Source organism: Alligator sinensis, unplaced genomic scaffold (assembly GCF_000455745.1).
Source record: "Alligator sinensis unplaced genomic scaffold, ASM45574v1 scaffold119_1, whole genome shotgun sequence".
Classification (NCBI taxonomy): Eukaryota; Metazoa; Chordata; order Crocodylia; family Alligatoridae; genus Alligator; species Alligator sinensis.
The window spans coordinates 1,413,491-1,425,218 of NW_005842386.1; the positions used below are offsets into that span (position 1 = coordinate 1,413,491).

Sequence of the window (11,728 nt, forward strand, 5' to 3'; positions counted from 1 at the left end):
TCAACAAGGAGAAATGCAAAGTGCTGCACCTAGGGAGGAAAAATGTCCAGCATACCTACTGCCTAGGGAATGACCTGCTTGGTGGCACAGAAGCGGAAAGGGATCTTGGAGTCCTAGTGGACTCCGAGATGAACATGAGTCGTCAGTGTGACAAAGTTATCAGAAAAGCTAATGGCACTTTATCGTGCATCAGCAGATGCATGACGAACAGAACCAAGGAGGTGATACTTCCCCTCTATCAGGCGCTGGTCAGACCGCAGTTGGAGTACTGCGTGCAATTTTGGGCGCCACAATTCAAGAGGGATGCGGATAACCTGGAGAGGGTCCAGAGAAGGGCCACTCGTACGGTTAAGGGCTTGCAGGCCAAGCCCTATGAGGAGAGACTAGAGCACCTGGACCTCTTCAGCCTCCGCAAGAGAAGGTTGAGAGGCGACCTTGTGGCTGCCTATAAGTTCATCACAGGGGCACAGAAGGGAATTTGTGAGGTTTTATTCACCAAGGCGCCCCCGGGGGTTACAAGAAATAATGAAATTACAAGAAATAATGGCCACAAGCTAGCAGAGAGCAGATTTAGACTAGACATTAGGAAGAACTATAAATAATGGCCCCAAGGAAGAACTATAAATAAAATTAGGAAGAACTATAAATAATGGCCTTCATCGGTTCATTAGGAAGAACTTCTTCGCAGTTAGAGTGGCCAAGGTCTGGAATGGGCTCCCAAGGGAGGTGGTGCTCTCCCCTACCCTGGGGGTCTTCAAGAGGAGGTTAGATAAGCATCTAGCGGGGGTCATCTGAACCCAGCACTTTCCTGCCTAAGCAGGGGGTCGGACTCGATGATCTATTGAGGTCCCTTCCGACCCTAACATCTATGACAGGAGTTGCCTACCTGTGACATGCGTGCCCCTTGTTGCACAAGGAACCTTTTGTGTGGCATGGAGCAGATTGGGAAGGGGGCAGACAGGACAGCAACAAATAGGGCAGGAAGCAGAAAGCAGAGCAGCAGATCAGGCAGGGAAAGAAGATCGGAGCGGCACTTGGAGGGTGTAGGGCTAGGTTGTGGCACACTTGCCAAAAAGTTTGTCCTCCACAGCTGTAGGTCATAGCGGAGGTGCTCTCTCAGAAAGAGTCACCCTGATAAAGAGCTTTATATATCAAGACAGAGACTCTGAATAGGACATTGTGTCCAATGGGAAGCTCGTACTGATGGAAGAGAAATCAAGTAATGTGTTTCCCATCACAATTCTCTCAGCTTCATGACATCTTAAGATCTGTCCAGTGATCCACACTGGGATGGGTTTGCAGTGTTCGATGACCAATAGGATTAGGTATCTTGGACAGATCCAGCAAAAGTTCTGTGGATGCATTTCCCCAGTTCACAGGCAGAATTCATTCACCAGAGCAGTGAGTGCTTTTCTGGATCATATCTAGACTTGAAGCCAAATAGCAGAAATAATGACAGTTAAAAGGGGGCATGCAGACTGTGTTTTTCCTAGTAATTTCTAGGTATAATATATACCAATATATATTTATCTATATTACACACACTATTATTTTAATTGCTAGTGTATGTAATATATATATGCGTGTTAGTATTTTGGGAAGCTTGTCCCTACTGATGCCTTGCTCCTTTTCAACAACAAGCTTTTGGGGAGTCAGTACGAGGGCCAGATGCAGAAACTGTTTGGGCAGGGATGATCTTTGCTTAGAGATCATTTGAAGAGCCCGTTTCTAAGCTTCTGAGTCCCTCTCCAAGGAGATGCACGTCATTCTGAATGGTAGCTGTTGTGGAGCCTCCAGATCTGTAGGTGTATGTTGTGAATTCTTCTCTGGAGCATCTATCCACGTCCCGTTAGGTTAAAGGGGAGAGATCACAGCCAGGAGACTGCAGGATGGTCTGCTGTGAGCCTCTGAAGACTGTGTGAAATGGCAAAATAAACAGAAGCGTGGCGTCTCTTGAGCATGGCATCTGCAAAGTGCACTGACACGCTCAACATCACACTGCTTGATGAAGGGAAGCTGGGCAGCAGTTTCATCATGCCAAGGTGGTCTGCACCAGGTATTCCAAAACTCATTCACAGTCAGCCAGTTGGGTGGCACCAGGAGTAACGTGGTCCTTAATTTGAAAACCAACCACTGATGTCAGCTTTGCCTTAATGCAGGGTGGGCAATTATTTCAGCTGGAGAGTCGCTTAATGAGTTTTGGTGAGCTGTCGAGGGCCACAGGGGTAGCACCACCCCTTGACAACACCACTCCTTCATAGGTGCTACACCACCTGGTCACCATCTTGGGACCAGAAGTCCTGCCCCTAACCCCTTATCTTTGCCACCAGAAGTCCTACCCCTTGCCCCTGCAAGTACTCATTTTGGAAGGGGGGTTGCCATCTGAATCAGAAACCAAATCATATACTAGAAGTCAAACACCTACTATAACATACTTTAATTTTATTACAAAAAATATTTTTGTCATGATCTATGTTTATGTAATACATATAGAGATGACTGCAAAATAGCTCAAAAATAAAGTCTTACTCTTGTATATTGTGTGGGGTGTGGTTGGGGGGGTGTATGGTGGTGTGTGGGCTTTGTACGTCTTGGAGGGTTATAGGGTATGTTGCAGGGTGTATGTATATGTGGGGGGGTTGTGAGGGAAGGGTGTGGGTGTGTGGAGTTTGTGGCACGTGGGGGGGGAGCTGTCGGGAACCCCCACGGCATACAGCCCCTGCCAACAGTGGCAGCAGCAGGAGGTGGCGGGCCTTTGGGGCTCTCATGGCCCACCCAGGCACTGCTGCCTGGCAGCACACAGCTCCGGCCAGAGCTTCACACGATGGCAAAGAGCACAGCCAGGCCAGCCCGCCTCTACTGCACGTGGCTTCCCGCAGCGCACGTGCAGCTCCCAGCACTTGCGCACCACTCGGGAAAGCCCTGCACAATGGAGCCAGTGGCCTTCTCTGCTCCCTGCCACCACAGAAGCAGGAGGCAGGACTCCCGGCCACTTCCAGCAGAATCCCGGCAGCTGCACGTGGAAGGCTGCCAGCTCCATTGTGCGGAGTTTGCGCGCGCGCGGGCAGCTACCCGTGCACCGCAGGGAGCCCCACACAATAGAGGCAGGCCAGCCTGGCTGCAGTCCTTGCCACTGCTTGCAGCTCTGGCTGGAGCTGTGCAGTGCTGGGCAGCAGTGCCTGGGCAGGCCACAAGTGCCTCGAGGGCCCCTGCCTGCTGTTGCTGCTGCCACCGCCAGCAGGGGCTATGAAGCATGGGGGGGGGGGGGGGGGGGGGGGGGCCTCCCCACCCTCCCTCACATCCACACCCTGCCCACCCAAGCTCCACACCCCCACTGCCCCCCTGGGCACGTGCTCCATACTCCCCTGCCCAGCTGCAGCTCCCCCCCACCACAGCTCACCCCACTGCTTCCCTACCTGCTGCCCAGATCAAGCAGGTCCCCCAGCAGCTGCAGCAGTGGCAGCAACAGCCCTTCCCGGAAGCTGTGTGCTGGCTGGGCCGGACCCTTCTGCGCATGAAGGTGGGAACAAGCAGGGTACAATTAACTGGTGAGTGCCTGTGGGCCAGATGAAATTGCCTGGTAGGCAAGATGTGGTACACGGGCCATATTTTGCCTGCCCCTGCCTTAATGCCTGGACAACTTAGAATGGGATAGAGGCAGAAACTTACTCCATGCATTGTCTCCACCATTAACTTCTGCCTTGGGCTTTTTTTTAAACCAGCAGGTATGCTAACTCACTACCTCTGTCTGCATAGGTAAGGAATTAAACAATAGTTAACTCATCGCTTGCAGGTGGAAGATAAACTCAGGCGCATCAGGGTTTTGTCTTGCAGGCACAAGCAATCAGAATGAAGTGGCAGGTAGTTTCAGCTGTCCCACTCCAGTACTTTCCATTCTCTTGGAGAGCATGGCTTGCAGGTTACAGGCATAGCCCAGCAGATGCTGCTGGTAAAAGTCTTCTCTTATGGGCATGGAATTATTTTGTAGGTATTTTAACCTATTTACCAATATGTGCTCTTGGTCTACCTTAATGTACTTTTGGTCTGGGAACAAATAGAAGTATGTGAACTTTGATTCATAACTAATCCACAGAAGCACTGGACACCCACTATGTTTTATTCAATTTTATAAAAGCGGTCCTTAATTTTTGATTACAAGCACTGCATTGAAATTGTAATTTGGTTAACTCTCAGGTACTTATTTCTGTTTTTCAAGTGAATTTCTTCAGGATCCTAGGATGCTAATCGTAATTACAATTAATTAAAACAGATTACATTTTCATAGCTTCAAATCTAAAGATAAGCAAATGGACCCAGATCCAAAAAGATATTCAGGCATCTAAATGCCCATCAATTTTAGGCACCGAAATAGAAGGTAGGAGCCTACATGAACTTCTGTATCTGACACAAGGATTTTAATTCCTTGAAAAGTCCTACTCTTAAATCCATATCCTTTTTCCCATAATTGCTCATTAAAATCATGTGTTAATAGAAGCATCCCTTTTTTTACACCCCATCTTCTTCATGCTGCTCAGTGCCTTCAGTGGTTTCATAGACCCAATTACATAAGTAAATGTGATGTCTAAAATTTTAAACTAAAACATCACTGAAGGAGCCAGGTAGGAGCAGCAAGCTGATTATATTATCAGTTATTATTCATTATGAATATGGTCAGTTTGGCATAAACTTCAAGGAGGACCTCGTCTGTGGCCAAGAATGACAAGCATGCTGGTCACCAATGTTTCATCATTCCTGCAGCTGATACAATAAGTGCATCAATTTTATGCATGCCAAAAAAGTAATTGTGCAAACAGTTCTGTATTTGCATGTAGAATAAGACTTCACTTAGAAATTTTAACGGGGTCTGTTAAGGAATTAATAGTAAATATTTCAGAACAGAAATTTGGGACAACTGTCAAGCAGATATTTAAGATTTTTTGTGTGTGAGAAGGCAAGTGTCCCAGTTTGTGACAGGCTTTTCACTTCAAGAGACCAATACAAATTATCACACTAGCTGCCTTTATCATCGTTAGTTAATAGTATTGCTCCCAACTGCAAACGTCTGCAAGCGCAAATTAAGTTTGGTGTCAAATGCAAATCACTTTGTTAGCGTCAGCCTATGCACTGCAGGACAGATCAGTAAAAAGTGAGCGGGGTAAGTTCACATCCACTTCTGTGGGTGCAAAATACCAGCATATACAAGCAAATGTAGCCCCTCCTAGAAAACTCTAGTTTGTGCAAGATGGCGCACACAAAAGGGCACACGCAAAATTGAACACTACCCCTCAGTTTGTAGGGTTACCACACATTTTGTTCTGATTGGTCATCTTCTTTCAGAGATGAAATAGAAAAGGTAAAACAGGTAAAGCAACAGACAGCAGACCGTGTCTGCAGACCTGAGTGCTCAGTAAATAGGAAGTACAGGAAAAGACACCATATTTCTCTCTTTCATATGAAGAGGGCTGGCGGGGGTCTCACTTCAGACATGTGTTTCAGTGACAGCATACGTTCTTTACTGCTCCTCAGCCTCGTATCGGCTTAGAGGAAGGCTGTCGCAGTTTCCAGCATTAGATATGGCCATGCTTAGAAAACACTATTGTATGTTATTACAATGAAGATTTCTCCAAAAGGAAAAATGGGTGAGTACCTGGAAACGACCTTGCTATTAAGACACCAAATGGGACTGCTACATCCTTCTGATATACCAACAGCTCTGTCTGACTAATGGACGTATGTAACAGTGGTGCATAAAAGGAGTATCGGGTAGCATATGCAGAAACCAGCTAGATCCACATCAACAATCAGCCATGGTCTGCTGACATCTGATGTGGGAGTAGGTGGGTGCCAAAATGAAGATTTCTTTTTTCCATCCGATTTTTGCAAGTTTTTAGGGTAACTTGCTCAAAGGATATTCCATGTTCAGTGCAATTTCATTTAATACGTAAAGCAACATGCATGAGGTCCCTGACCCTCATCTTCACTCCAACCCCTTTACATAAATTGTCTGGGGTGAAAATGAGGATCAGGCTTTGAAATATTTATTTTTTCTTTTAGAACTTGAATTATTTTCCTTTCAGACAACTCATGATCTTTTCCCTTCTTCTGCCAGGTGGAGAGAATCGTAGACAAAAGGAAAAACAAAAAGGGCAAATGGGAATATCTTATCAGGTGGAAAGGCTATGGAAGCAATGAAGACACCTGGGAACCTGAGCATCACCTATTGCATTGCGAGGAATTTATTGATGAGTTCAATGGACTGCACGTGACTAGGGAAAAGCGATCAAAACATGGGAAACAGGCCAGCACACCAAAATTTTTACGAGAAAGCCGAGGATCATCTGTTGAGAAAATACCGCACAGACCTTCTGAATCTGGGAAGTCTAAAGGCTCAGCACATAAAAGAAAGAGGATTAACCCATCTCTTCAAAAACAGAAAAGAGGTTATACAGCAAAGCCAGCATCGGCTGGCGACAGGGCTGCTAAAACTGTGACTTACCGAACTACCCCCAGTGGTTTACAGATCATGCCATTGAAAAAGCCTCATAGTGGCCTGCAGAATGGAGATGCTGGTCACGAGAAGGACTCTAGACATTTTGGGAATGGCTCACAACAGCAAAACTTGGATTTAAATGACCACGAAGGAGAACACGATTTGCCGGGCGTGTTGGAAGTTAATAACGATTCGCCTGTTGTGAATGGAATCGGTATGTGATTTAAACAGCTACAGTCCTTTCTGTTGGGTTTTAATTGTGGAAATTGCAAACAAAGAGTGCCATTCATGAAAAATTAATTGTCATGCTGCCCAGGTAATACGGTAAGAAGCAAATGAAAAAGATCCAAACCCTTTCCCCACAAATTGTACCCCTTCCATCCATTTGTTCCTCTACCTCCCTTCCTTTTCCCACTGAGTGCCATGAGGCAGTGTGGGCTTTGGAGCTTTGTTCAGTGCTTCTGTCCTGTTTGTGGGGAAGATGAGTAGACATGGAGTGGGGGAGGCAGTTGATGTAGGTACAACACTGAAATTTTGGTTATTACCAAATACCATCTCACTTGTGTGTGCAGCAGCCCAGCTTTCCAGAAAGGGAGAGGCTTGACTTGGAAATAATATTAGTATTAATGTGGCCTTGAAATGCAGTGAAAAGTATGTCTGGTTAATTTTAATGTGTTTATTATTACCCACATTTGATGACTAATTATTTAGAGCTACTACACCAGGTTAGCGCATCTCTCTGACCACCATTTGGTACATCAGAAAATGCAAGAGAGATGCTTCATTAGAAGGTACAGAAAACCACAGCATCAAATTTTTTATAGCCTGCCTCTGAGGGAAGTTTCTCTCTTACCGCAATACATAGTAGTTGGCCTAGGCCCTGCAGAATGTAGGTTTATAGTCCTATAAAAATTATCTAGTTTAACATAACAGTGGAGCTCCTTGTTATCAATATTAATGCCTGATTCTGATTCTTTTTTAAATCCTACTAAGCTTTTCAGCTCTGAGACGCCTGTAGCAGTAATTTCTATGCTTTAGTTATCAGTTGCCTTTATTGGGTTTAATTCTGTTGCCTTTCAATTTCATCGACTGTCCCCTTGCTCCTAGACTATGTGAAAGGTTGAATGGGACATCTGATTTACCATCCAATCTCCCCAGTCAACTAAACAGTTCTAGTCTTTCCAATCTATCCCCACATGGGGATTTTTCCCACACTTCTGATTGTTTATATTGTCCTTCTCTCACCCCTCCTGTTTTTGCTGTATTTTTGCAAAAGTGTGTGAGCAGAACTAAACTAAGCATTCCAGGGGAGCACGTACCATGGAATGGTATCAGAGCAATACAATGTTTTGGGAAATATTCCCTCTGCCTTTCAACATACAGGCTAACATTTTGTTTGCTTTCTGACTACTGTTGCATCCTACGCGGAAGTTTTCACTGAGCTGTTTGGTGACCCTCTGGTCTTTTCCCTGGCTGCTTACAATTAATTAAGAACCCAGCAATATGAGTAGGTCTAGCGATCCCTTCCACTGCGCTTTTCATGTGCTCTTATGTTGCCAATTCACCTACTTTTGTTAGGACCCGGTGAAGTCCATCATAATCCTTTCTAGTCTTTGCTAACCTAATTTTGTATTCTCTACAGATTTTCCCATCACACTGTTCACTTCCCTTTCCAGATCATTAACACGTATATTAAATAAACCAATCCTAGCACAGGTCCTTGGGGCAGCCAACTGTTAATCATTTGCCATGATGAAAAGTAACCATTTGTTCCTACTCTTTATTTTTATTAGCCAATTTCTAGTCCATGACAGTATTAGTTTCCTTAATAGCCTCTTGAGAATAACTCTGTCAATGACTTTTCAGAAGTCAATATAAATTCTATCGTGTCACCAGTATTTTATTATTCACCACGTAGTGGACACACCCAGGCAACTCTAGTAGGTTAGAGAGGTACAATTTTCCTTTACAGGAGCCCTATGGGGTTGTGCTGACCTTGGGGATGCTGCCAGGGCCATCTTGGTGTTTTAAATTCTTTCTTTAATTATGGTTTTAGTGAGATGAGGATATTCAGCGTGTTCCTTTGCTAATCCAACAATGTTACATCTTATAGGTACCCCCAAACCTGTCACAGATTGCCACCTCTGCTGTTATTTTTGAGATATATGGGAAGCTTATATCTGAAATTTAAAGCCTGAGAAGTGAGAATTACCAAGATGCCCTTCACCTTCAAACCTTTTAGGTTTGCATGCAATCTTTAGGGCAGTTTGTGTGTATTAGTGGAGGCAAGAGATGGAACGTAAGGCACCTACACTCCGATGTCCAGTTAAAGGCCCTCAATCCGACAAAGCACATGGAAGCACAAGCTCAACCTTAAGTAAGAGTGGTCCAAATAACCCCAGTGGGGCTACTCACGAGCTTAAAGCTCAATGCCGACATACTTAACACTCACTGCATAGGTCTATACCTTGCTGAAATGGGGCCTAGGTGTGTTCAAAAACTGAGTTGCAAAGGCAGTGTATATTGTATTTTTCTAGACTTTACTTACTAGCATAAGTGAACAAATTGTTTTTGAGGAATATATTTTTTCTATATTTATTGATCTCTTTTACTTCCCAGTGTAAAATATACCTGTTCAGAAAGCAGGGGGTGGGCGGGGGGGGGTTATGTTTTAAGTGAAAAGGGGAAAATAAAAGAGGAGAACTATGAGGGTCCTAGCATTTGTTCTCAAAGGAAAAAAAAAAGGCCGGGAAGACAAACCAGCCCTTGTCCAAATAATACCTATAACAGAGCTCTGTTTCAAGACAGGATTTTTTGCCTGTGCTCCTGGGTGTTCTTACCCTTATGAATGGCCCCAGCTGGCATCTGATGAATCAAGCTCCTTAGAACATTTCTTTATAAACATTTTATATGGTCTTTCCTACTGTCTCACATCTACTCTTGTGTTTTGCCCTCGTCTCTTGCTCCATCCTGTCCCCCCTGCAGGCAGCAGCAAAGTGAAGCTGAATTTTGATCTTTAAGTTTTGAGCATTGATATGTTTCTTCTGAATGTTTCCTGTCTAGCAGCATTCCCAGTGACAGCCCCACCAGTGTCACTGTGCAGTAGTCAGTGCATATGCAGTAGTGCTATGCAAAACAGCACCGTTCCGATCCGACTTACGTCTTGACAGGTCAAGGGTGCAGGGCCTGGGGCAAATCAGTTCATGCTCTTCAGGTCGAGGGTGCGGAGCCTGGGACAAATCAGTTTGTGAAGGGACCTGCCCCTGCCCTGATCCTGTGCACCTTGGATGCAAAGAACCCACTTCCACCATCAGCAACAGCCGGGGGGGAGGGGGGTAGTGAGGAAGCCGCATCCAGGGCATGCGGAATCATATTGGGGGCAGGCGGGAGCAGATCGGGGGCCCGCCAGCACCGCCGGGAGGGCTGCAGGGGCTGTGCCAAAGTCCTCCCGAGGGTACATGCACCCAGTCTGCCTGCTAGATGAGAGGAGCCGGGTGCTGCCGGCTGGGACCAGGGCTGAAGCCAGTAAGCCTGGCTTCGAAACGTTTCAAAACTTTCAAACATTTCAAGTTCCTTTGTTTCGTTTTGAATCTGTTTCAAAGGCTTTTGTTTCATTTCAATTTCACTGTTTTGAGCTCGAAGCGCATCAAAACAGCTTTGAAACGAAACGCCGCGCAAAATTTCGCACAGCCCTAATACGCAGCGTTAAAAAGGAAGATGGACCGAGCTTCCAACACAAAAGGAAGCAGACAGAAAGTAGGGATAGTGAGAAGCAGGCAACAGAGGTTAAAATGCTATTTGTTATGGCTGCAGGGGTGTAGGTTGTAGCCATGTTGGTCTAAGGACATAGGCAGACAAGGTTCCTTGGGTGAATTTGATATTTGTTATGGCTTACACTAGAGCTTTGTGAGGAGTCGTGTTCCCTGCTATAAGGATTTTAGTTAGTTTGAAAGAGACTACAGGGAAATTTTAAAAATATCTGCATTATTGTTCAGTATTTCAAGCATATTCAAATATATTCTGCCTCTCATCTGCACTCTTAGAGGAAGGCAATACAGGTGATGATGGTTGCAACACAGGCACATATTCACTTAGTATTGGACTAACATGACCAACTCCTTTTAACACATGAGAGATGTCAAGTTTTCAGTCATGATCCCTAAAAGCTGACTGGAAAGAGGTGAATGGTTTGCTATCCCATCACCGTGAACCAAGAGATTCTCCCTAATTAGAACAATGCATAAAGAACTAAAGATATAATTAACCAGAAATTCAAAGTTATTACCTCAAAAAACTAAATCTGTAATTAATTTTTAAAATCATGTATTTTGTCTATCTATAAAGACACCACACATACCCATAGAAATAAATAATTCACATTTGGGGACTTGTTTCAGTGGCTTATTAAAATTACCTCCCAGTGGTTCCAATTTTATATACACACAAACACACTTGGGTAGACCTTTCCTGCACACACTACAGCTGGTTTCACCAACAAACCCTTTAATTCTCAAACAGAGTAATCAAAGCATCTGTGTATCAGCGCTGGGACATAGGCAGCTGGGTCTTGAGGAAATCTAAGATCAAACTTGCTGGATCATGGTAATAGCTGAATTTAGAAAGGGGAAGCAAGAGGAGAGCACAGTCTGTGAGCAAGCCAAGACAGGAAACCAAGAGGTCAGAAAGCAAGTAGAGGTCACCAGAGTGGCCTAGGTTCAAGAAGAGCCCTGTTGCTCAGATACTTCCCGTTCCTCTCCCTGGTCTTATAGAGGGGAAGTGGAGGGTCAGGTGACAGGATCCAGGCACTCAGGTAGCAATGAGTGGTTGGAGACTCAGGCACTGATGGAAGTTGTACTTGGCCCCAGCGTCTTCAGGCCATGGGTTTCCATTCCATGAAAGTTCTCTAGGATCTGCAGGGTTGTGAAACTACCCCCCTTTTCCTACAATCTGCACCCTCCCTCCTGAGCAGCGACTGCCAAAAAACATTTCCTCATGGAGGGCGCATCTATATATGCAATTAGTATGACTAAATAAACTCCAGCTCAGTTTACACCGGAGTTTATTGCTCCCAGGCACAGAGTTTACACGTGTGCTAAAACTGCAGCATACTGAGCCAGGACAGCGACGCCCCGGCTGGCAGGGTGTCTGGGGGTCAGCCTGCCAGCCCGGAGCTGCTCTGCGCCATCTCAGCGTGCTGCAGAGGGGCTGGGGGGGGGGGGGGGGGGGGGGCGTCGGGGC

At 45.5% G+C, this 11,728-nt stretch overlaps 1 protein-coding gene across 1 annotated transcript in view; it reads left to right on the top strand.

The window, feature by feature from the left end:
- Positions 1–5,724: 5,724 nt before the first annotated feature.
- The window catches only part of LOC102382164 (chromodomain Y-like protein 2), a gene marked incomplete at its 3' end in the record, with an annotated part of 13,093 nt that continues 7,089 nt past the window's right edge, over positions 5,725–11,728 (top strand). Inside the window, exons 1-2 of the mRNA XM_025211028.1 lie at positions 5,725–5,730; positions 6,110–6,704. Coding sequence (XP_025066813.1) covers positions 5,725–5,730; positions 6,110–6,704 — 601 coding nt within the window. The remainder of the gene's footprint in view (positions 5,731–6,109; positions 6,705–11,728) is intronic.